Below are 27,713 nucleotides of genomic sequence, written 5' to 3'. Positions count from 1 at the left end.
AACACCGTATGTATGATTTCACTCATATGTGGAAGATAAACAAACGCATAAACAGAGAGAACAGATCAGTGGTTACCAGAGGGGAAGGGGCTGTGGCTGGGCACAAGGGGTTAAGGGGCACGTATGTATGGTGACTGACAATAATGTGCAATTGAAATTTCACAATGTTATAAACTATTATGACATCAATAAAATAAAAAAATAAAACCCAAAACAGCAACCATAAAAGAGAAAAAAATAAAACCTCTAAAGAATTCTTGTTTAGAAATGCTTACCATGAGTTCAATTTCTGCTCTTTAAAACTTTTACTTTGGCATGTATACGCATTTAATGACTGCAAAAACTGAAAGATGAACAGAGGGCTGACGGGAGGAAGTATGTGAATGCTGGTATCTTCTTCCTAAACATATTTTTCTCTACTTGCTTTTACCTTTTCCATTGTTCTGCCTGTATTTTTCTTGTCATTCTGTGATGGTTAGCATCTCTAAACAATGTTGAATAGAAGTGAAAAGCCTTGTCTTCCTCGTTTTAAAGAGAATGCTTCTGTTTCCCCATTACGAATGATCTTTGAATAGGTTTTTCATAGATATTCATTCTTCATGCAAAGAAGTTCCTTCCTGTTCCTGATTTGCTAAGGTTTTTATTTTGAGAATCACTGTCTTGAATTTACCAAATACACAGCTGTTCCATGTTTTGTTTTGAGCCACTACAACGTCTGTGGGACCTGGGAATGGAAAACTGTTGTTTGCTGCTTCTACTCATTGAGAACCTCAAATAGTGTGTCCGTTGGACATTTTAGGTAGTTTTGATGTGGATCAAGACTGCCACAGGTAGAGAAGCCCAAGGTGTCCTGGCCTCCATGCCAATCTCTATGACCCAGTGGATTTTATGGTGTGGATTAGGGCTGCCCCAGGGAGAGAAGCCCAGGGCATCCTGGCCTACACACCGATCTATATGACCCAATACATATCTAAAGTTATCCGACCACACAATAACCAGACCCCACCTGCACTGATACCATTTAATGACTTTTTACATCATCTTTCCTTTGTCTTGTAAAGAAATAACTCACATACCTATGCCTTATAAATTTAGCTCTAACCCTCAATACATTGCAGCTCTTTACTGCCCACGGGTCCTGTCCCCATGCTATTCCACACTATTCTCTGAATAAAAGAGCAGTACTGCCAGACCTTGAGAGTCCAAGAGATCTTTCTTTTGACTCCTTGACTCACCAAGCCTGCATCATTTCGATTGGAGTTCCCATTCATCCAAAAAAAACTCTTACATTGTTTTTGGTCAAACATTTTGCCCTAATATTAAAAACATGGCCTGTGTACACAGCAAATACATGTTAGTAGTGCCTCGGAGGCAGGAGAGATGAAAATGGAACTGCAGAAGGAACATGAAGGATTCCAACTGGTTTTGAAATTATTTAAAACATTTTAAATTTCTGAAAAAAATCCAAAGCAACCACCACAGCATGTAATATTTGTCCATTTTGGAAGAACAACAAATGTGTTATCCTTTGTAACTTATATTTTCAAAGCAAGTTTTCCAAAAGAAAAAAGAAAAGGAAAAGAAAATAAGTGAGCCCATTATTACCAAACTTTGATTAAATAATACATATAGCAAGTAGAGTTAGTCACTCCATCCCCTGGAATTCCACAGTCCTTTGCTGGTGTTCCATATTACTTATTTCATTATACTATGTTTTTCCTCTATGGATGTTTTCTTTTTATCTATTGTATCCTACATAAAAAGCCAAAAGAAAAGCCAGTATAACAATATTAATATCAGATAAAGAAATTTATAGTGAGACTATTTTTATGTTTCACTGTCTATCATCTCTTAAATCTCTTAAAAGCAGAGACAGTGTTCAAATTTCTCATAAACTTTAAAATTAGAAAACAAAATATATTTATTTAAGCTTCCAACCATTGTGGAATTCTACTGTTTCATAGAAACAAATGGTAAAAAGTAATATACAGGAGAAATTACAACTTTTCATCGTTTAATTATTGTATTTGTAAAAGTTTTATCCTGGTTTCTGTGCTATTTATTCCCCATTTCTTTTGAATTACTTTGAGATGCTGTAACTGAACTATTTTAATTAAAGTATAATACATTCTTCAATGTTTAAAAAGAGAACATATATATGTATATCTAAAACCATGAAAAACTGAAAAAATATTAATGAGCTTACATTTTATTAAATAATTATGATACAAAAATGATAGCCAAAATATTTATTACTGATTCCTTAAATACACTATTTTAAACCTCTTACTTAAAACATTAAAATTTTGAGCCAATGGAAAAGTGAACTGCCTCACAGAAATATTTACTGTTATAAAGGGTACATCATTTTAACATGAACTTCATTAAGATACTACTTTAAAAGGTGCACAATGCTGTCATTACCCATTAAAATAAAAACCCAAGGCAACCAACAACATAGGGTAACTATATGCTAATATTTTGAACTAACATTTCACATGTAGACTGACAACATATTTTATTTAAAGCTTAAATAAAAAATGTTTCTTTTTGCTAAGACAGCTTTTGTTGTCATTAGCTTCTACTGGTTTTTTAGAAATAGAGCTGCTCCACACTGAATCCACTGGTCTTGGTTGCCCCCACACGGAACATCAATGTTGGTTACCACGCGATCCCTTTCAGCACTTGTGTAAACAGGCAAAGATATGCACTCCTCAGGGGAATATGGACCATATGAACCCTGTTTAAAAAGAATTAATTTTGTTTTAAAATACAGCAATATACTCTTTTGAAGCAGATGACTAAATAAACAAAGGCACAAACACAAACTTTCCCAAATAATAATATTTATTTAACATTTTATTACGAAATATTTTGAATAAAGACTAGCATAATAAACCCCCATGACATAGCTGCAACAATTATTAACTCATGGACAATCCTGTTTCATTTTATAACCTTCCCCTTGCCCCAAATATTGGAATATTTTGAACCACATCCTGCACATTATAAAATTTTATCTATCAATACTTAAATATGTCTATTACTAAATTATAAAAATATCACACTATTATCACACATGAAAATATTAACAATTATTCCTTAATGTCACTTTATATCCATGATCTCATTATCCTATAATTTTTAAAAGACTTTTTGTTAGAACCATAATTCAAATAAAGCCCATATTTTACATTTTGTTGATGTCTCAAGTCTCCTAAATTTATAGATTTTTCCTCCTTTTTTCCTTGTAATTTGTTTGCTGAAGAAGCCATACCAAAGAATTTTCCACAGTCTGACTTTTGTTGGCTCCATTCTCAGAGTATCCGGTTCTTCTGTTCCCTGTATTCTTGCAAAGTGGATCTGGAGGTGTGCTCAGATGCAGATTCAAAAACACCGTGTAGGCGGTACTGTGTACCTCCATTAAGAGGCTTATGTTTGGTCGTCTCTCTTTTCAGATATTAGAAGCCACTGACAATCATTATTACATTCAAGATTAAAAAATGGTAATCTAATTCTATCGTTCCTTTTTCATTTCTGGGCAGAAATATATCGTTTTAAAGAGAAACTTCGACTTATCAATCTTTTGATTATCATGAGGTACAGTTCATATGGGAAATGTTGGATAAAATGCTATCTAATTTCCGTTTATTCATATGCTTTCAAAATAAGGAATTTGTTCCCTAGTATACTATAAAGGTGATCAATGACCCTCCCCTCCTTTTTAAAAGTACCATTATGAACTGGTAGATTAAAATATATTTGATATACTTCAATTTAATGCAGTTGTTATCTTATTGATGTTCAAATTCTCGGTCTTTGCACAGTGGGAACTCTGTAAGTTGGCTCCTGAGCTTTTTTTGATGTGTCTCTAGTCATCTTCAATAGCTTTCTTGCTTTCTAGTATGTTATAGGATGTTACAAGCTCATCTTACACATTTCCTGTTCCAGAAATCAAATTAGCTGTTACTCTAAGGATCCTTGGTTCCTTTAATGAGAAATAGTCTTACAGATTGGTAATCTGGCTGCTAGGTATGATCTATCATTCTCCTTCTAGGATTTTTCAGTGACTGGAGTTTAGAAATACACATTTTTAAAGAAAAACATCATGAGTTCATAATACTATTTCCAATTCAAATTTAGGATTGATGCTTTTCTGAACTTATATAATTTTATTCAATTAATGAATTATATCTTAAGAGTTGGAATGAAACTTAAGAGAAAAGTTAGACTCATTTCAGAATTTTACAAGTGATGAATCAGAAACCTATGGAGAATTTACCATGGCAACCTAGTTAGGAAGTGGCAAAGGTTTCGGCATATGAATATTAGCACCTAAAGACGCTGTTATAGTTATTTTTCAAAAGAGAAGACATTTATGCAAACAAAACATTTTCAGGTTCTGGAGTACTTGTCTAAGAAGTCCTGACACTAAGTAGGTTACTCTAAGCATCAGTTTCCCTATTGTAGGAGAAAGATAAACAACACTTGTCCACCTAATAGGATGTTGAAAGAATCCAATGACGTAGTAAAGAGCTCAAATATAAAGTATTATTTATCCACATATCACTAATTCTTTGGACTACACACACACACACACATATATCTTTTCTTTACTCCCTAATTCTCACACCGACTAGAAAAAGAATCCCAGCTTTTTAGCATACACTACATGTTGTGGATAGTGCTATGATGGAAATAGAAATATCTTTTCCATCATGGAAAAATTTAAAACAAACATTCTATTAAGTCTAAGTGGACATCATATGAAATTTCATTATCTTTTCCAATCCTCATATCTCTCCCCGACACATACGCACACAAAAATACTATTCTGACTCTTCTTGTCCTTGATATGAATCAGTTAAGTTCCTTTGAAAACTCATTTATTCCTAACATTCTTAAACCTTAACCTAATAATACAAAATTCATTCTTTACAGAGAATCATCGTGCAAATAGATAAAAAGGCAATCTGCCCTGAATTTTTCTAATTTTTCTCTATGTTTGTATTGATGATTCTGTCATTTATCCATTCATTTAACAGCATTTTATGTGCTAATGCTGTGCCTAGAATTATAAAGGACAAGCATTTCAGTTATATACTCAAATAGAGAAAATAATAATCATCTTTGAAGCTTAAAATTTAGTTTAGACAACAATACATATCAAATATACACGATATAATTTTTGGAACAATTGGTATTTTAGAAAATCATTATAAATGAAACACAACTCTGGGGTATGTTAACAAGGATTAATGGAGAGAATGAATCCTGAGTTGAGCCTCAGAAAAAAATATAGGATTTGGAGTAAAGAGAATTTCAACCATTATTAGTCATTGCCTAATCGCTTCCCTCTTTTCCAATTTTGCTTAAATGGCAAAGCTTTAGAATTCAGAAATTCCTGCAATTTTCATAACTCCTTAGCCATTCTTAAAGTTAATAACCTAGTACAAGTTTTCTTTTCGTGTTGGCTTTAAATTCTTTAGCAAAGGGCAGGCAAACATCACATATTTGTTGGACTGAAATGATCTGAATCTATGAATGCCTATCTATAATTCCAGGAAAGCTCTTAAATTATCTTCTTTTGCCACCTGATATATGCTTTTCTTCCCATAACTTCTATGGTCAAAAATGAAAATAGAAATATCTCATTTTAATGTTTTACACTGCTATTCATTTCTATTCAGGAGATTTTCTGTATATCTCCTCATTTAAATGCCAGGCAATTTTCTCTTTAAATTAGGAACTTAACAGTTAACGCAAAGTTGATTCTTTGTATATTCACTAACAGTTTACTAGCTTATGTATATATTGCCAAATCCTTCCAAACCTGCTTTTGGTTGTAGGCCTTTTGTTCATTTTAAAGTGAGGATACAAATTTTTCTACCCAAAGCTACAGTTAAAAGCAAAGCACCACAGTTGCTTCTTAAAATTTTGCTTGTCATTTCTCAAAATCTCTTAAATGGTTAATGTTATAACTTTCTGTAAAAAAGTCAAATGGACTTGCTCTTAGGTCACCAATAAATAAATACCAGAGTAGCAGGGCCAAGTACCTAGGCATTCTCACCATCAGAACAATATCTTGTACAGATATTGTTTAACTAAATTAAATTCTTAAGACACAATTCCCTCTTGAACACGTTTCTCTTAGACAAAGTATAAGACCCTGCTTGGCTGAAATATTTAGATGAAACTAAAATTTTATTTATTTGGCCGATGTCAGTATCATTATACTAAAACACATATGAAGGCAAATCAAAATATATTTCTCACTGGTTTATGCATAAAGTCGAACTAACTTATTCTAATACATACCTTCTGAACTTTTATGAATCAAGTCAGTGAACAATTATTTTTAGAAAAGAAGATATTAGGAAATCAGAGCTTTAATGTACATAAAAGTGGCATAATTTAGTATTACAATTCTGGAAAAAATAAGTATCTCAAGTTAGGAAACAAAATAACTTATGAATATTTTGAAAGACTGTTCTGTCAAGAATGTCCAGCTACTCTTTAAAACGTATTTTAGTAGAGAAATACTTACCCTGTATTTTTCAATAATATGCTACTAACAGCATTGCTTTCATAATAAGTCTTTAAGGAAAAAAACTGTCACATAGAAAAAGATATTAATTAAATATTATTTTTAAACCAGAGTGCATACAAGTCAGAGCTTTCAGCGTACACCTTCTGATATACATGGTGATAATATTTTAATATAGATAAAAGTAATATAAAGTAAAGACTGTTTTTGTGAGTGGCTTGTGGAATCATTTTATAGTCATATTTTCCCTGGAAATGAAATTGTTTCTGAAATTGAATTGTCAATTGCGATGCCTACTGGAAGGTCTAGGCCTGTGGGGTTCAGGCTGGGGTGCAGCTTCCAGGTCACTGTGGGGCTGATAAACCCTAAGTAGCATTCTTTACGGGAAAAACAGAACAAAGGAAAATGACTTCCTGTGGAACGTCAGAACAGAGCATCCTCTGACTGACCTATTCCATAACGTAGCGTTTCCCAAACTGTATTATACAGAACACTAGGTCGAGATGAAGGATGGGGCACAGGTGCATGAAAAGGCTGTGTGGTAGGTAATCTTTGGGCCTTCTTAGGATTTTTAATATTCTCAAACACATCATGAATTTCCAAGGGCAGGTGATATTTTGTTTATTAAATTTATTTACTCAAATTTTCACAGAGAACCATTATGGAATAACGTATAAAACAGTTTTGGGGAAATGCTTCGGAGAAGATGAATGTTTTTTTGGGTAAAATCCCTTAGGAAAATCTTAATTTGGACCTATATTAATTTAACCACAAGTATTGAGCTGAAAGTGGAACAACTTTAAGAACTTGCATCATGAATGAATGAATGTATAAATGAATAGTGTGAGTATAGGTTATATTATCTTAGTGTACATAGATTAACAGTAAACAGAAACACCAGGAAAATATTTTTACCAGCATTTTACTGACTTTTAATTCCCCTTGAGAATTCCTAATTCTAATTTTGTTAATTGGCAAAGCATATTGTATTTACAATAGAAGCAATAGTAGAGGATATTTGTTGCTAATATCCTTTGCCAAGTATTACCACATCCTAAAACAATATCAAAGAAGTCCTTCAATCTTATGCAAACTAAAATGTTCTTTAAAAAACAGAGGTGCTATCTACCTTACTGCAACATTGTGCAAATGACTGGGTTGTTGGGCACGTTTCTGCTGAAATGAAGCTATTCGGGACTACTAGGTGCCAGATAATACTGTGGAAATAATTTGTGAAAAGGCTTTCTTCTGGCCTAAAAGGGATTAGTCATTTCATCCAAGTTTATCAAACGATTCTGGTCTTTCTGCAATGAAGCAGCTGTAAGAGTAAATGGCAAAAGTAATTCTTTTTCACTGCCTTACCTAAATTGATGTTGATGCTTCTTTTGATTTTATGCTGGTTCCCTCCCTCCCAGTAAAATGCATTAAAATGTTAATGTCCCTCCCTTAGTTCTGTAAAATTTATTAAAAATAGCTACAGCTGCCTTAAAAAAACACTTTCTTGAACAAAATAATGTTTAACTCAAGCCGAAGTTGCAGAGTTTAACAGTTTATGTAGAATAGGCAAAATATTTTGTTAAGGGGCCAGATAGTAAATATTTTAGGATTTGTGGGCCATTTGGTTTCTGATACATCAATTCGACTTTGCTGCTGTAGTCTGAAAGCAGCCGCAGCCAATATCTACACAAGTGGGCATGGCTGTTTTCCAAACAAAACTTTATTTATAGACACTGAAATTTGAAATTCATATAATTTTCACATCATGAAACATTATTCTTCTGAGCTTTTCAACTATTTAAAAACATAAAAACGATTCATAGCTCACAGGGCTACAGGCAGCACACTGGATCTAGCCTGTGGGATTTAGTTTTCCAAAATCTGATTTATACTGTTAGGTTGTTTCAGTATTAGGCCTAAGATTTAAGAGTGACAACCCGGATTTGAATTTTAGTTGCCCACCTATTAACTACGTTACCTGGGTCAAGTTACACGATCTTTTAAGCTTCAGTTTTCTTAGTTTAAAATGGAGATAACAGTTCCGATTTCAAAAGTTTTTGGAAGGTCTAAATATCTTGTATTCTCAACACTTTTCACAGTGCTGGGCACACAATCAATACGAATAAATGCTAACTGTTATTGTTCAAACACTAGTGCTACCATTGCGGGATCCATGACAAACCACTTCCCTTACCTGATTCTCAGTTTCTTCATCAGCAAAACAGAAAGAAAACCTGCTCTATCAAAGTCACAGGATTGCTATGAAAGGTATATGTAATTTTACCTCACTCTGTGCCAATCACCCACCTTCTCACTGCTAGACTCATTTTCCAAAACTACAAATCTGATCTTACCACACTCCTGTTCTAAATTCTGAATGGCTTCCTACTGACCATAAGATGGTCTAAACTCCTTGGCATGGCTACACGGCTTCTCATACTTGGTCTTGGCTTTCTTTTCTAACCACATCCCCTATCACTCTCCACATGAACCATACATTCCAGATGTACTATACTTGCAGTTCCCAGAATAACCTACGTTCTTTTCATACCTCCATGCATTTAAACATGCCCCTTCTATCCGGAATGCCTTGGCCCTACCTTTTTTGAGTTTGTCCTCGAACTTTTCTTACTCATGCCATGACTATATTTCTGAGAGAAGCTGCCTTCTCTCTCTGTGAGGGCATCTGACTTTCCCCATCTGCTTACACATGATAGAGCTGAGGCCTCCCTTATTTGCTGGCACTTTATGTAAACCTCTATTATTGTACTTCTAACTCTGAATTGTAATAGTTTCTTTCCCTGTTTGCTCTCTCAGTCAAGAGAAGACTCTGATGGAAGAGGTTTATTTATCTTTGTAACCTCAGTGTTCAGCATAATATATGGTATATAGGAATGTAACAAGTAATTAATGATGACTAAAAGCACTTAGTAAAGTATAAAGCACTATACGAAATAAGATAATCATCATACTAATGTGAAACATTTTAAAATATTGGCATCAGGATAAGTTAGACTTACCATGTATGAGGCACTGTGTTGCATACTTCACACACACAGGAAATTATTTAATCCTCAACATGGTCCTATAGAAATATGATTATCTCCTCTTTCAAGTGAGGAAACTGGCCCAGTGAGCTTAGGTAACTTGCCCCAAATCACCCTGCTCACAATTTGGGGAGCTGGGAATGGAATTTAGTCTGTTAGACTCCAAAATTTTGTGTTCTGAAACACTTAGTAATATGCCTCATATTCTCTCCTTCTCAGCTGATATAGGAAAGAGTCTGAAAGCAGTGAGATTATATGGAAAGAAGAGGCTCACTGTGAAGGCAGAGGGAGGTGGGGACGCACCATAAATCTTTCCATTACGTGTCACGAAGAAGTGCAAAGGCCCACGGGGAAATCTCTTTTATAAAAATAATAAAATATTCATATTATCTTTTAGCCATCTCTTTCATTGGCTAAATACTCCAATTCATTTTACCTCTCTTTACATGAGTTATTTTCAAGTTAAATTAATTTTTAGCTTTCTATTCTAATCCTGATCTTTTAAAGTGTGAGGAATAAAACTGGATAGAAATAATATATGAAGTAAAATATTCTGGAGGGATAAATTCTGAGTCGTGTAATGTCATGTTGCTTTTCATACAACTCAGTAATGGACTGGCTTTTTCCATAACAACATTACATTCCTGATTTGCATTCAGCTTATGGTCGATTATGTGGTAATGCTCCAGGTCATTTTCTTCTGCATTCATGCCTACTCGGTTATTCTCCATGCTCTATTTTTATCCCTGGGGTTTGTCATTAAGTGAACTAGTTTATACATGTCCTACTTTTTTCCCTATCAAGGTCATTATATAGCTTTTAATTTTGTTTGCCAGAGAATTAACACTTCACATAGTTTGGAGTCATTTGAATTCATCTCTGTCATCATATACAACTTTACTTGTTATGGTTACAACCCTTAGCAAATTCTACGTTTAACTTTTGTATATAACTTTCAATTTGGTTCACCCACCCAGTGTGTGTAATCCATAATTTATCAACTTTTTGATAGAAATTTCTTATAGGAATTAACAGTCAGATTGAAATAAAATAAAGATTATTTCAACTTCTTTCTCTGTGTGATATCTCCCTCTAAGACTAGAGACAATGAAGCTGACATGAGGAGGAAATGGGGGCTCTCACAGAAGTGGACGATCTTTTAGCTCTCTGTGCAATGACTGCTAATTATTGCTACAGCTTCATGAATTTTTTTTAAAATAAATATTCTGATGTGTTGATTTTTATTTTACAAAGAGAGTTACAATAATTGGGAAATTTAATGACTCTTTCCCAATAAGAAAACTCATTTTTCTTGTAGTAAGCAGTATATGAAACAGTTTTGCTGGTCATTAGATATAGAATCAAAACTTTAAAGTTTATCCACATATATTCACACTTAGATTTTAAAATTTTATTGTTGTTTTCGTTCTGTGCCTCATCTATATCTGTGTCTTCCTTTAAAGGCAAATATCCCCCAAGTTCCACTGCTGAAAGTTCTTTCAATAATTGAAGGTTTTAAAAAGGGAAAAAGTTAACCAAGTAAGTCTTTGTCAAGCCTGTTTTCTTCATCTGCCTATCAGCAGCACAGTGTCACAGTATGATATAATGTCTTGATACCGTCAATATCTGCATGCCTAACTACAGGGAAGTCATCTAACCCATGTGTGCACACATTTCCTCGTTTGAAAGTGGGAATAACAAGATCCCTTGCAGGGCTGCTCTGAAGAGCATATGAGGTAAAGTAGATAAAGCATTTAGCACATTGCTGAAAATAATAGGAACATAATGCATGGTAGTTCATACTATCATTAAAGGCTTTCTTACTAGGCTTAAATTATTTAGAAATTAAAAACTAAAATGTTATTCTTTCTACAACAAAATGAAGATTTTAAAATGTCCCATACATCTTAAAAATTATAAAGGACACAATATTTTTTGACTGTAAATTTGTTCAAATGCAAGAGAGATTAGAAAGTAAACAAAAAATACATAGGTCAAGAATATCTGATTGAAAAGATAAAATCTAGAATGAATTTATTAAAACTTGTATCTGTTAAAAATGTATTACCTGTGGAATCCAGGCCATAAAACAAGGGAGAACTGATGATACACTAGGAGAATCATGCTGATTTTCAGAAAGTCGATTTCCGTCAAAACTGCAACCTTCTAGTAATAAACCGCTGATCTGCCATGGAAACATATAAACCATTAAAATATGTATTAAAGCCTGAAATGTCAGGAGTTACTGTATTATATTTTAAAAGAAAGGCAGCACTTTGCATTGTGACTATGTATTACAAATAATGTGAAAACAAAGATTATGGTATTTTATCTGTGAATAAAAAAGGTGAAGACCTGGACCAGTGTTCACTGTGAACTTTCTTTAGATTGAATTCTCAATTTTAGTGAATATTTTAGAAAAAAGTACTTACAAATGTTATCAGTTATATAACTGCAGGTGCCTTGGCACTAGATTAATAGAAATATAACGGCAAAAGGTAAAAAGTCATTCTTTCTCCAGGAGGGGGAAAGAAAAGCATAATTAGAGAACAAGAACATGTGTTTAGAATCCTGACATCAGTTTTTAAAGAACAGAACAAAGTTCAGAAACTTTAATGCAAAAACTTCTTGACAAGCCATGCAGAGCTGAAAGAAGAATAAAGGACAAGGAGTTAATCATCTTCTCTAAATTGGCCTTGGTATAAATTTAAGAAATTGCAAAAATAAAAATATAATTATTTGGTAATATTAGTTCACATTTCTTATTTAAAAGTGTTCATTCTTTCAGTTTCTGCAGTGTTAATCTACCCTGAGTTTATCTAACAGCAAAAAATGTAGAGTCAGTATTTTGAATTCAGAGCCATATCCATATTCTCACAATTTGAACTTGATAGAAAATATAAACAATCTTATAAATTTACATAGTACCTTTAAGTTTTAACATACTAAATGAAACCACTGTAGAACTTGAGAGACTAGAGAACACTTTAAGTTGGAAGAGTTAAAATCATTTTCAGCTGTATTATATAGTCAGGGAATGGATTAGGTATGAGGCTGTACTAGGAGAGTATGCCTTGACAAATAGTTTTGAACAGCTAATTTTACAGTAAGTTGCTGTATCCCAGAAAAGATAAGCAACCTGTTTGCTAGTGAAAGATAAAATAAAAATAGAATATAATATAGAGTAGATATATAACATAATATAGGGATAAAAATGGAATTATTGAATACTTAAGTTCAATATTCTCTGTCCTATACCATTGATATGATGACATACAGGCCACTTCAAGAGTTGCTGAAGTATTTTGGCCTTGAAAAAACGTAAATAAAAATTTAGAGAGTACCTGCTAATTTCAGTGCTAGAAATTCTTCAGGCAAGATAATTCTTTTAATGCCTCTTTGAGAAATTTTATTGAGTTTTGAGCTTTTTGTCTCTACGGAAATTTGTAAAAGTAGTCCCCACTGACAGTGCCACAACTTGACTATAATATGCATATACTGAGACATAAACTCATCATTTTCCTCTGCAAACCAGGAGGTGGGAGGGGTGAAACATACTATTCTCTGGAGTCCTATTTCAGTAATTGGCACTATTGACCAGGCAGTTGCTTAATCAGACACCTGGGAGACATTCTTGGCTCCCTTTCCCGAACTTCCCACATGCCATAAACTACCAAGTCCTGTCACTTCTAGTAAACATCTTCTAAATTTGTCCTTTTCTCTCAACACTCTCCATCAATACTCTATTTTGGAATTTAAAATAAATTTTTGGAATTTAAAGACATTCTTTTTCCTTAAAATGGAATGAAAACATAAGAACGTCAAAAAGCAATATCCTATTGTTTATATAATAAAATGATAATATATCAGGGATTAGAGTGGTATCAACAAATGGTAGCTTTGTTCCAACTGGAGTTCTGCATTAAAGGAAAGAGTAAAATCAGACAGGCCCAAAATATTACCTTTATTATTGAAAGAGAGATTGGAGAGATAACAGGTCGCCAGGCAAATGGACTTCCTAATAATAAACTCAAGAATTTGGCGGGCTTAACTTCTAGTTACAACAGTATTAAGCTAAGGATCCAGCTGCGTGAGGTGCAGAGCCTGCCCTGAGGGAGCAGAACAGAATGTGTACACCCAAGAGAAAAGCATACAGAAGGCGCAGTATTCGGCCCTGGGTTTCTATTTCAAACTCATAATCTGATAAAGTGACGCCTTTCCTGGGAAGAGAGGAGTAAGGTAGAGAGAGTCTAGGGGTATCAACATTAGTAAATATCCCTCCACACAGAAGAAAACAGAAGTGGGAAATAAGAATTCTCCTCTAACAATATATTTAAAATACTTGGAAAATTGCCTGATATATAGTAAGTGCTCAATAAGTATTAGCTATTATTGTTTATTTAATCTAATCCATCTTCTAATTTCTAGACATTTACAATTATTTTAGATAGTGTGTATCCATTTAAGTGAGGCTAAATAAAAGCTTGAGTGGAAATCATTTGGATAATTCTAGTCAAAAAACTTGCCTATAATATGTAATTTTGCAAAATATTTTCCAAATTTATTCTAGATAATTGAGTCTATTCTACCATTTGATTTATACATCAAAGAGCTAAGTGATGTGTTAGGGCATGCTTTCTAATTTCATCAATGCTGTACTTTCATTCTCTTTTTCACCCCCATTAAATGATAAACCGTATTAAAATACTCTTTATACTTATGCATATACTTATGGGTCATACTTCATACTCCACTAAAAGTTTGTTAGAAGTTTATTTTAGCCATTAGTGCCTTATTGTGCATGACACATATCCCTTGGATGCAAAAAACAATTATTGAAATGAGAGTTCATTTGTTTATGTTATATTAAAAGAACCACATTGTTGAGGCTGCCTCTTGACATCTGTACAAATGTACTATTTCAGTCAAACACAAATAATTAAGGGATCTAAATGTGCATCTCTTGTCATAAAATCATTTCCTCTAATTATTCTTGTTTTGCTTATAAATGCATAGCTTTCAATTTATCAGAACAGAACCAGAATAAAATCATTAAACCAAAAAGAAGAAATCTGTACTCAATGTTATTCACATTTGAACCTCTAATTAAAACAGCTGAAAACAAAGGGGCAATCGCAAAAGTATGAGAAATTAAAAAAAAAACCACATTTAGTTTTGTTTACAGTTTCAAAACCACTTATTAAGGGATAGTGTGGATCAGGCAGACCAGAAATGCCTAAGTATATTCCAAATAACCAACTACAATACCCCAATCTATTTTGAAAGGGCTATTCACAATCTTACTCAACTCAGCTTCTTGTCTCAAAAGGAGTTATCAACAGCAACAGTACTGACTTTGTTCACTAAAAACAGGATTAAAGCCATTAATTTATTTTATATGATCTTGAATTTCTTGAACACTTCTGATTTTAACAAGTGAATTTCATGTTAAACTCTGAGTTTTGTTTTGGTAAGTTATCCTATGGCTTTTTTTTGCCAGAACCTTCCTCTTAAAAATTAAAAAGTATTTCAAACACACAGAAAATCTTAAAAATATTTTTAAACCTACAAGTTCCTACCACTCAGTTTAATTATACTTTAACACACAGCCACGTTTGTTCCACATTTCTAAGCAAATAAACCATCACAGATATAGCTGAAGTCCTCTGTGTACACCTTGCCTTTCCTGTTCCTCTTCTGTGCTCACCAAACCTAGTCATTATCCTGAATTTAGTTTTACATAGTTGTTAAATATATATGTATCCATAAGCAATAAATGGTATTGTTTTTCATGTTTCTGAACTATACGTAAAGGGAACATTTTACATACCATTTTGTAACCTACTCTTTCCCTTCATCACTGGTCTAGGTGCATCTTTTTTTCTTTGTTTTAAGATTGGCACCTGAGTTAACATCTGCTGCCAATCTTATTTTTCCCCTCTTCTTCTCCCCAAAGCTCCCCCAGTTCTGGTTCTGGTTCTGGTTCTGGCTGTGCTACCACCATGTAGCACATGGTGGGATGTGTACAACCACGCTGGGATGCTGCCTCAGCATGGCTTGATGAGTGGTGCCATGTCCGCGCCCAGGATCCGAACTGGTGAAACCCTGGGCCGCCAAAGCAGAGTGTGCGAACTTTACCACTCAGCCACGGGGCCGGCCCCTAGGTGCATCCTTTTTGTTCTTTCATTTTTAACAGTTTCAAAGTATTTCGTTGTATTAACATACAACAAATTATTTATCCATACAACAAATTATTTATCCATTCTTCTGCTGATGGACATTTAAGTCATTCCAACTGTTTACTATTATAGCACTGCAATAAACATTATGGTATGTCTCCTTATAGACATCTGCATAAATTTCTCTAGGTACAAAGATGAAACTGCTGCCTTGACACATATGCTCACATTTTATTTTACTTAATACTGGCAAATTGTTCCCCAAGTAATTCTACCGATCTATGTGCCCGTCATGTACAAGAATTTACATTATGCCACAACCTTGCCAATACTTGGTTTGTTGAGACTTATAAATTTTGCCAGTATGGTATCAAATTTTGGGTTTAATTTCATTTCCCTGATTATTGGTGAGAACAAGTATCTTATGTTTATTAGCCATTTAGATTTCCTCTTCATTTAAGCTGCCTATTAAAACCCTTTGCCTACTTCCCTATTTCCCCACAATGGGATTGCTTTTAAGAACTAATTTGCAAAAGTTCTTTACCTGTTTTAAGCACTAATCTTTTGTCATTTACAGAAGATGCAAATGTCTTTTCCCAGTTTGTGGCCTGTATTTGTATTTTCACTTTCTATGGGGTCGTTTAACTTTAAGCTGGCAAATTTACCAGCTTTTTCCCTTAAAACTTTTATTTTTGGTGTGTCTAAAGAGATCTGGAATAAAGATATTTTCCAATGTTTTTGTTTCTAAAGGTCTTCTTTTCCAAAAAGGAGTTTTATTTCCGTAATTTAGCTTCTTAAACCATTCATAATTAATTTTTGTTTATGATATAAGGTTTGAATCAAATTTTATAATTTTCCCTGAGTGGCTAATTGTCCCAGAATCATTTATCGAATAGTTCCTCCATTCCTTCTCTGATTTGTTTCTGCCATGTTTCCAAACAGACTTGAGTCTGTTTCTCGACTTTCTATTCTGTTCCATTAGTTGCTCTGTCTTCCCTTATACCAATACCATACTGTCTCAATTACCATAGCTTTAGATGAGGCAAATCTTGAGACTGTATTCTTTATTTTCACATCTATTTTTGCTGTGCTTGTTCCTATAGCCTTTCCACATTGTGGCAGGTTGCAAAATATGGCCCCCAATTCCTCCCATCCTAGTATGTATACCCCTTTGCAATGTAAACTTTGCTGCTGTGGGGACCTGGAATTGGCCACCCCAAGATATGTCTCTTTGGCATCAGGATTATTTGAGGCTGATTGCTTTTGATAAACTGGGACAGGGAAGGAGGCTCTGAGGAATGGAACTTGCCCTTCCTTAGGACACATTTACATTTGTAAGGTAAATCTCTATCTGTAAAAGGTGCCTCCCTCTCTGTACCAGGAAGAAGAAAGGCGATGACCTACTCTCCAAAAACTCTTAATCAATACCAAAGGCAATGACTTAAATCTGCATTTTATTGTGCTAGTCTGGTAACCTCCTGTAACTGACTTCCCTCCCCCTCCCAACTTTGGCATTCCTTAAGGATTAAGCATCTTTCCTTAGGCTAGGAACCGATTGCTGCTGCGCTCACCTGTGACCGCCCAGCTCCAGACAATCGACTAGCCTCCTGCTACGCCCATCAAGATAGCAGACCATTACCTGCTGTGTCCATCAAGCACTGTACCGACAGGGCAATCTTGTGACTATTGTGGGAGGGACATTTCAATCATATGTGAAACACCCCGTTTGGGGGCTATATAACCACTCTGTGCACCCCACTTCTTCGGTGCCCTTTCTTCCTTCGGGAAGAAAGGCCCCGGGCCATGGTTCCTCATAAAGCTTTGTTTAATTTTCTCTTGCTATTCTGTCTCATGTGAATTTAATTCGTTCTCCAGCTAGAAGAACCCCCATTTGGGGAGAGGAAATGTCCTCCTCCCCTACACTGCTTTTCCATCAGGAGGTGGAGTTTCTTTCCCACCCCTTGAATTTGGCTGGCCTTGTAACTTGTTTTGACCAACACAAAGTAGAAGGACTGTACGCAACTTCTTGAAGCTAGACTTTGACAAGCGATTTTCACATACTGAGGTATATGGCATGACTATTTGGGTTCAAAACTGGTTTGGCTTGAATTAACAAGCTTGACTTATGGCCTATCAAACATTGCAGATCTGCTGAACCATTAAAGTAAAGAATGAACTCTCTTAAGATAAGAATGCAGACTCCCCATCCTATACCCAGACATTAAGGTCACATTGACCTGCTAATTTGAAACTACATACCTCTTTGAAACTTTAATGACAATGGATCCTGGGTGTGTTTAATATATGTTCTTTGTTCCAAAAAGATATAAGATTGTACTGAAAACCATGCTTCTCTGGAAGGCCTTGCTTTCTAAGGCCTTCCAGGGTTATAATCCTCATTCGGGCTCAAGTAAAACTCATCTTATTTCTTCTATCTATAGGATGGCTATTGGTTATTTTGCGTCAACAGCTTTAAGAAGCCCTGCCCTATTGGAATGCTGCACTGAGATCACCATGTAAGAAAGCTCTACTAGTCTACTGGAATAGGAGAGGCCATTTGGCAGAGAACTGAGGTACCCCAAAACATAACTAGCACCAACTACCAGATATGTGAGGGAGCCCAGGATGGACCCTCCAGTCTAGCAGACTTAGCTGAAAGCCAATATAGAGCAAATCTGAGTAAAATCAGCAGAGAAACTGCCCAGCCAAATGACAGAATTGTGAGAAAATAATAAATTGCTACTGTTGTAAACCACTAAGTTGTGGGGTGGTTTGAGCAAATGCTCACTGAAAATATTAATTTACACCATAAACTAAAAAGAAAAAATTTAGGATTTTGATTGAAATTGTATTAAATTTTTAAAATTGATATTGAGAATTTGACACCTTTAACATACTGACTTTCTATATGTGAACATGAGTGATATTTCCACTATTCAGCTCTTCTTTCACGTAGTTTTCCATTCCTTTATTCTCAAATTACCTGTGTAGTCATGATTTAGATGTATCTCTTTAAGCAGCATATAACTGGATGCTATCTTTTTTCCCAATCTGATAACCTTTTCTGTTTTTAAACTTGACTTTTCTTTTTCCTCTCCAAAGTCCCAGTATACAGTTGTATATCCCAGCTGTAGGTTATTCTAGTTCTTCTATGTAGGGTGCCACAACAGCATGGCTTGATGAGCGGTGTGCAGCTCTGAGCCCAGGAACCGAACTGGTGAATCCCGGGCTGCTGAAGTAAAGCATGCAAACTTCACCACTTGGCACGGGGCCGGCCACTCTATCTTTTAACTGGTGAGGTTACTATGTTTATTTATTGTTATTAGTCATACACAATATTTGGAGTTATTTCTACTATTTTACATCTTTTTCCTCCTTATAATTTTTTTTTGCTTAATTTGTCTCCTTCTCTGCTATGGATTATATATCTATTTTTAAGTGCTTAACCATATGTTTTAAATGAGGATTTTTAGGCTGCTTAATTTTAAAATGGCTTATGAGGATTTTTAGGCTGCTTAATTTTAAAACAGTTTATGATGAGGATTTTTAGGCTGGTTACTTTTAAAACTACAGATAAGAAGCAGGCTCCAAGGAGTGGAATTTGTTTGCCCTTTGATCAGAGACAATTGCATTTGTGAAGGAAATCTCCATGCCTCCCTCTCTGGAATTTGTTTGCTCCTTTGTTGGGAAACATGTACATTTCTAAGGGAAACCTCTATCTGTGAAGATGCCTCCCTCTCTGAGCCAGGAGGAAGGGGGGATGGCCTTATCTCTGGAAACTCTTAATGGGGAAGGCAAGAACTTAAGTTGTTTACTGTCTGGCAACCTCATGTAACTGACCCTCCCCCCGACAGATCCTCCTTTGTCTTTAGCCAAGGATAAAATTCAAGCGGTGACTTCTGCCATTTACTCAATCCGGTTTGATTCTTATCTACCATTTTAACTTTTTTACATATTCTTTGTCTTGTAAAGAGATAACTCACATACCTATGCCTTAAATTTAGCCCTAACCCTCAACTTGGGGCAGCAGCAGGAGCTCTGACTGCCCGTGGGTCCTGTCCCCACGCACCAGCTCTGCCTGCCCATGGGCTCTGTCCCCATGCCAGCGGGGGCAGCAGAAGCGGCGGCAGCAGAAGCTCTGACTGCCCATGGGTCCTGTCCCCATGCTATTCCACACTATTTTCTAAATAAAAGAGCACTACTGCCAGATCTTGAGAGTCTAAGAAATCTTTCTTTCGACTCCTCGGCTCACCGATCCCGCATCAGATTATATATCTATTTTTAAGTGCTTAACCATATGTTTTAAATAACTAGAAAATTTTCTAATGAATTCTAGTAAATACTTAAGTATTCAGTAATTCTAAAGATGACACAGATTTTATTGTAGCATATTATTCCTAATCTAATTATTCCTGTTTAGAATTTTAGTTTTAAACATAATAAAGTTATGTTTTACAGTCAATACTTCATTTAAATTACTTAAATATGTTTCTTAATTTACTGAAATATTAATATTATCTTGGTAATTTTGGGGTTCACTATTATTTTTGGTATACATTGCTTTTTCTTTGGCTTTTTTTTTTGTAGAAGTACATGTTTTAATACTTCTTTTATTGAGGCTCTGAGAGTAGTAAGCCCTTGTGGTCTTTGGGTTTCTGGAAATGTCTTTTTATTGCTTCTGTTATTGAATCATATTTTAGGTGGGAATAAAATCTGAAGTTAATTATTTTCCCTCATCAATTTGTATATTGTCTTCTGGCATCTATTGTCCTGATGAGAAGTCAGCTTGATGTTTTTTGTTTTTGTGTATTTTGGGGTTCTTTTCATAGGAAATCTGACTTTTCTACACAGTACCTTTTATGATTTTTCTCTTTAAACTTGATATTGTATAGTTTTACTATAGTATGACTAGGTGTGAACTTGAATTTACTTTTCTTTATTTTCTGAGTATTTTGCATGTGCTTTTCAACTGAGAACTCTAATAATTCTCTGATTCTGGAAAATCCCTATCATTTTAAAAATTTTGCTTCTCTGCCATTCTGTTTTATACTCCTAGAAATACTTTTTATTGCTTCTTGGCCTTTTGGCTAAGATCAAGTGTAGTATCTGTTCTCATCAGTTCAATACCTGATACGTCCTCCATCTGAGGATAATATATTAAACGGATTTTTGGAGCAGGCAGATGGAATAGGTGCCTGCTACATGCACTCACGCATCGGTGGTATTGCAGTACCTCCAGGAATGGCACACCAAAAAAACAGAAACCCTTTTAGAAGTTGGATAGTCTCTTAAACTATCCTCTATATCTCACGACATCTCTTTCCTAATTGTTAACCCTTTGCCTTTGTGACAAGTTCTTGGTTTACTCCTTAGGACTAACTCCCAATTTATTGTCTTCTTCAGTTGCATCTAATGTAGAATATATTTTATCAAATTTTTCATTTAAAGATTATGTTTTTCATTTCCAAGATTACTGATTGGTTTTCACATCCAACTATAACTGTATCATCTCTGCCTGTTTCCACTTTGTAAGTTCTTGCTATTTTTTAGTGAAAGTTATTCCTTCATGTATCTGTTTAAGGAAACTCAAATAAATATTTTAACATTTTTGTCAGATTTTTTCTAAAAAATTAACAACAAACTAAATGATTAGATGTTTCACCTGATGATTTTGCTAGTTTCCTTTTCCAGGATTAGATTGTTTTTTTCCCATTCACTTTGCGTTTTGGTCTCTAGGTTCATCTTGAGGGGTCTTTTATTTTTGTCCCATATACCTCTGTAATGACCTTTCCACATCTGCATAACTACAAGATTCATAATGCAAGTTTGGGGGTTCTGTTCTGGTGCTGTTGGGGACACTGCAGGTCTAGCAATTGATCTGGTAGGTAGTGTGGTTCAATGTCTAATGTTAAGGCTATGTCTTTCAGCTTTCTTAGGCCTAGAGCTTTCTATAATGTCACAGACTCACCCCGTGATTCTGTAACAGCATTTCCAGTCTCCTTTTATTGGGGAACTGGAGAGCCTAACCCCAGTTCTGCATTTAAGCAATGAGCCTTGTTTCAGCCCCCATCTCACACACAGCACTACTAACTCCTTTTACACTGGAGGGGCCACACTTCTGATCACTGCTTCCTACTTCTGAACTTGGAGATCATTAGACCTATATTTTCAGCCTTAGGCACAATTTTATTTTCTGTCCTGTTTCTGATTCAATGAAATACTTATCTTATATTTGAAGCTAGACTATGTTTGTGGTTTCTTCTTTTTATATTTTATCTATCATTATTATACATTTGGAGCGGAGGGGATGAACCATGACTGCTCTGGGCCATCTTCATCAGAAGTTCTCAACTATTTAAAATCAAGGTACATTATACATATAACATGAGGAAAGAAAAATAGGTAGACAAATATCTAGGAGGATATCTTAAACATATGTCTTATAATGAAAGAAAAATAGTTTGTACTGAATATGTTAGGCCTATTTAATTATAGAAAGAGGTCTTGAGGAAAAAAATTGCCCTAAAATATTAAAATTAATCTGCACAATGGTTTCATAGGTCTGTTTACTTATTAAAAAATTTATAAAGTTGCACTCTTAAGATTTGTGCAGTTTACTGTATGATGTTATACTTTGCTATAAAGGTTTACCAAGAAAGATACAGAGGTCAACATGGAGAGGCTCTACATATAAGCCAAAGGTTAGGGATAATTGCACATGAAAAAGAATATTATATGCAATTTACTAAAACACATTAAATATATAAGAAGCTCACTCTGACACTCAAACAAAGAAGACATGTCCCTGGGCACTGCAGGAAATAGTGTAACAATATCATGTTCTGAGTCTCCCCAGTTTAAATGAAACAAATAAGCATTTATCCTTTATTTTCTATATAAAATGTATTTCATGGTATCCAGGTAACCACAGAGACGTAGTTGATAAGGTTTCTTTGCAGAAGAATTCCAGCTAATAAATGCAGAAGGAATAACAGATTTAGAAAAACTAGTTTTGTGACCTTTTATTAGTCAGGCAATGATTATCAATGGTTAAAACTATTAAATGGAAGACTGATGGGAAGTTTTGTCACGAAGGAATGAGGCTGTCACAAACCTATACACATGAATCAATCTTAGCATCACTAAAAACAGGAAAACTACACATTGTGTGCCTCATCATGTAATGCAAAATGAAGCACACAATGCTGCCTGTGAAGTATTTTATCGAAGTGACTCTGATTCTGTAACAAACAGTGAGATGAAATAAAAAGAGAAGCCTTGTCTAGATATTAAAAGACATATGTACATAACAACCAAACACAATGTGTGGACCTTGATTTGAACAAACTATTAGAAAAAGTTCTTTTTGAGACAAATTGGTAAATACTGTTACAGACTGAGTAGTAAATGATGCCAGGAATTATTGTTAATTTTTGTATGTGTGATAATATATTGTACTTATTTAAGAAAATATGGACTTTTTTGAGAAAGGGAGGAGTAAATTAAAATGATGGCAGTAATTTGCTTTAGCAAAAACAATAAGAAAGAGACAAAGGAACGGCTCTAAATCTTGAAACCTTTGAATATACAGATTCATTATACTATTCTCTCCCTTTCTTTATTTGTTTGAAATGTTTAATAAAAGAAAATATTTAAAATGATTTTAAAAAGCCTTGAAGACTAAAGGATATTTAAATTTTCTCTAGGGAATTACCTTCTCCGTCTAGAGCTACTGTCCAATATGGTAACCACTCCGCCACATGGGGCTACTGAGCACATGAAGTGTTGCTAGTCTGAATTGAGATGTGTTGTAAACATAGAACATATGCTGGATTTCAAGGACTTTTTACAAGGAAAAGGAATGTAAAATATATCATAATTTTAAAATATCACATGTTTAAGAAACAATATTTTGTATATACTAGGTTCAATAAAATATAATATTAAAATTAATTTCATCTGCTTCTTTTACTTTTTTAAATGCAACTATTAGAAAATATAAAATTTCACATATTGCTTGAAATACGTTGAGGAAAGGAAAGCATGCTAGGAGAAGTTACATTCCAGCCAGAAATACGAACAGGTTTCTCAGCAGTTTTTGAAAGCTGGAGAAGGACTGGAACAGATGATGGAACTTAGTACATAATCCCAGCACACTGAGTTTTTTCTATACAGTATCACTTAAAGTCAGAAAGTCTCATAGAAGAAAGACTTCCAAATGAGGAAATGGCAGCCAGTTCTCACCCTCCTGCTATATTTGGGGAGCATGAGAAGATAGCATTCAACTGGCAAAACTATTAAAGAGCACAGTCAACTAAGAATTAAAAATCCTTTAAACTGGTAGAAACATAGTTAAGACACTCAAAGTTGTTAATACTATGAGGATATCAAACAGTTTTAAAAGCTTTGTTTGCTGTAGTCATTTAAATTCTTAAGAAAAATCATTTTTGGTGAACTCGTTTTATATCATATTAGTTCGCCTATGCCAAATCATTTTAGAGATGTACAGTTAGAGAAAACTATATTACTAAGCACTCTTACAGTGCTCCCGTTTTTAAAACAATCTACTTGATAATGACTATATAAGCATATTCACATCAGGTGCTCAGTTTTTAAAAATAAAAACTATCAGAAATGAATGTCTTAATCTGAATAGTTTAAGGGCTTTTTTTCGGGGGGGGGGGCGGTGTTTGGGGTTGGATTTTCCACTGTTGGGCTCGTTCCACAGCTCACGTTCGTTCAGGGAGGATGCGTCTGCAGCTCCTAATTGCCAGGTGTGATGAGCACATTCTCCTAATGAAACCTTAAATGTCTAAACGTCTAATTTCTTCACTCTTAACTTCCATTTCCTGATGGGCTCTATGAGGAAGGAATTGAAATATGAATAGTATAAGAACCATGTGCCATATGGGCGGACCCTAGCCCGGCATGAAGCAGCTGAACTCAACTGGCAAGCATAAGTGGCTATTTGACTCTGCCAGGTCATATATGTGTTTCATAAGCCTGATTGGCCGAGGCAGAAGACCAGTAGTTTTGCCTTGTGTGTGTGGCGGCATCAGCAGTGAAGGAGGGAGCTGGGAGCTCTCCAGTTTGCCAGGGCAATCATCTCGCAGCCTCGGGTGAGATTGAACATGCAAACTGAACAGGAGCTTGATTTAGGATTTTCCAGTAGGAAGTTTTACAACTGCTGTTTAACAAATAATAAATCAATTATGGTAGTGAGGAAATTTTAGAGGGCCACGTTCAGGATCTAAAAATCAATATACATACATGTTCTTCCTAAGTAGGTCTGGAGGGTTTGAGATATTGACTGGTTTGGGGAACTACAGCCTTGATTAAACATTTCACTGGTTTATTTCAGTCTAGGGCGGTAGAGATTGAAAAACTCAAAACCAATTAAATTGTAGAGTGACAGTGGAATTCAAATATAATTCAAGTCCAAAGTTCTCCTATTGAAATAATCCTTTTGTTGAAAAATATGATTAAAAGGAATTAAATAGATTATTTCACTTATAGATTTTGCCAAGTGCAACAGTGAGAGGCCTACAAAGACTTCTTTTCTGATAAACATTTCTGGAAACTGCAGGTAGGAAAGTCAGGAAATGTGCTTTTAAAACAGTTCACATGAATGAGGAGCCAGAGAAGAAAAATTCTGTTGAATTTTAAATCACTTGTGTAGGCCTGGCTTTTTTACTTAAAGTTGTAAGTATATGATATAACAATGTTCCTAAATATATTTACCTGTAAATATTTTAGTTTTTTTTTTTTTTTTAAAGATTTTATTTTTTCCTTTTTCTCCCCAACGCCCCCCGGTACATAGTTGTGTATTCTTCGTTGTGGGTTCTTCTAGTTGTGGCATATGGGACGCTGCCTCAGCGTGGTCTGATGAGCAGTGCCATGTCTGCACCCAGGATTCGAACCAACGAAACACTGGGCCGCCTGGAGCGGAGTGCGCAAACTTAACCACTGGGCCACGGGGCCAGCCCCTAAATATTTTAGTTTTTAACAAAATATCTTTTATGAATGCCAAATGAAAAATGAAAGAATTCTGCTTTATTGGATAAAAGTAGAGAACTTTATATTAAAATATACCTTTGTTTCTAATTTAAAAATATTGCGTAATAAAATCTAATCCAAATCATGTTAAGAAAAACAAACAATACACACATACACATAGGTTTTCAGAGACACTCATAACAAACGTTTACTCCGTTAATTGCTTTAAAAAGAAACACGGGGTGGGGGGCTGGCCCGTGGACGAGTGGTTAAGTTCGCACGCTCCACTGTAGGCGACCCAGTATTTCGTTGGTTCGAATCCTGGGCACGGACATGGCACTGCTCATCAAACCACGCTGAGGCAGCGTCCCACATACCACAACTAGAAGGACCCACAATGAAGAATATACAACTATGTACCAGAGGGGCTTTGGAGAGAAAAAGGAAAAAATAAAATCTTTAAAATAAATTTAAAATCAAGAAGAAATAATGCTTATAAATATCTATGCACCCAACACAGGAGCACAAAGATTCATAAAGCAACTATTAACAGACCTAAAGGAAGATGTTAAAAACAACACAATAATAGTAGGGGACCTCAACACCCCACTCACATCAATGGACAGATCATCCAGGCAGAAAATCAACAGGGAAATAGTGGAGCTGAATGAAAAACTAAAACAATTGGACTTAATAGACATATATAGATCACTCCACCCTGAAGGAGCTGAATACACATTCTTCTCAAGTGCACATGGAACATTCTCTAGGAGAGACCATATGTTGGGAAACAAGGCAAGCCTCTACAAATTTAAAAAAATTGAAATAATAACAAGCATCTTCTCAGATCATAGTGCTATAAGGCTAGAAATTAATTACAAGAAAAAAGCTGAGAAAGGCACAAAGATGTGGAGACTAAACAACACACTACTGAACAAGCAATGGATCATTGAAGAAATTAAAGAAGAAATAAAAAAATACCTGGAAACAAATGAAAATGATAGCATGCCATACCAACTCATATGGGATACAGCAAAAGCTGTATTAAGAGGAAAATTCATCGCAATACAGGCACATCTTAGCAAACAAGAAAAATCCCAAATAAGCAACCTTAAAGCACACCTAACTGAACTAGAGAAAAAAGAACAAATGAAGCCCAAAGTCAGCAGAAGGAGAGAAATAATAAAAATCAGAGCAGAAATAAATACTATTGAAACCAAAAAGGTAGTAGAAAGGATCAATGAGACAAAGAGCTGGTTTTTTGAGAAGATAAATAAAATTGACAAACCACTAGCCAGACTTACAAAGAAAAAAAGGGAGAAAGCTCAAATAAACAAAATCAGAAATGAGCGAGGAGAAATAACAACAGACTCTGCAGAAATACAACAGATTATAAGAGAATACTACAAAAAACTATATGCCAACAGAATGGATAACCTAGAGGAAATGGATAAATTCCTGGACTCCTACAATCTCCCAAAGCTCACTCAAGAAGAGGCAGACAATTTGAACAGATCAATCACAAGCAAAGAGATTGAAAAAGCAATCAAAAACACCCCAAAGAATAAAACCCCAGGACCAGATGGCTTTCCTGGGGAATTCTACCAAACTTTCAGAGAGGATTTAATACCTATCCTTTTCAAGCTATTCCAAAAAATTAGGGAAGATGTAACACTTCCTGACACATTCTATGAGGCCAATATCACGCTGATACCAAAACCTGACAAGGACACCACGAAAAAAGAGAACTACAGGCCAATATCACTGATGAACATAGATGCAAAAATTCTAAACAAAATTTTGGCAATCAGAATTCAGCAATTCATCAAAAGAATCATACATCAGGATCAGGTGGGATTCATACCAGGGACATTGGGATGGTTCAACATCCGCAAATCAATCAACGTGATACACCACATCAACAAACTGAGGAATAAAAACCACATG

At 35.0% G+C, this 27,713-nt stretch overlaps 1 protein-coding gene and 1 non-coding gene across 5 annotated transcripts in view; one reads left to right on the top strand and one right to left on the bottom strand.

Moving 5' to 3' along the window:
• Positions 1-2,193: 2,193 nt before the first annotated feature.
• Positions 2,194-27,713, bottom strand: part of DYNC2H1 (dynein cytoplasmic 2 heavy chain 1) — a 292,362-nt gene continuing 266,842 nt past the window's right edge. For all 4 annotated transcript variants that reach the window (XM_023644714.2, XM_023644715.2, XM_023644716.2 and 1 more), the window contains 2 exons: positions 11,660-11,776; positions 2,194-2,740 (listed from right to left, as the gene is read on the bottom strand). In XM_023644714.2, the coding sequence (XP_023500482.2) occupies positions 2,582-2,740; positions 11,660-11,776 (276 nt within the window). In that variant the 3' untranslated portion in view covers positions 2,194-2,581. The remainder of the gene's footprint in view (positions 2,741-11,659; positions 11,777-27,713) is intronic.
• On the top strand, positions 20,838-21,025 carry LOC111774474 (U2 spliceosomal RNA). Its single transcript, XR_002809478.1, has one exon. It is a non-coding gene; the product is annotated as a U2 spliceosomal RNA (small nuclear RNA).

This window comes from Equus caballus, chromosome 7 (assembly GCF_041296265.1).
Source record: "Equus caballus isolate H_3958 breed thoroughbred chromosome 7, TB-T2T, whole genome shotgun sequence".
Classification (NCBI taxonomy): domain Eukaryota; kingdom Metazoa; phylum Chordata; class Mammalia; order Perissodactyla; family Equidae; genus Equus; species Equus caballus.
Note: the sequence above shows the minus strand (reverse complement) of the source record. Positions and strands in the feature narration are given on the sequence as shown.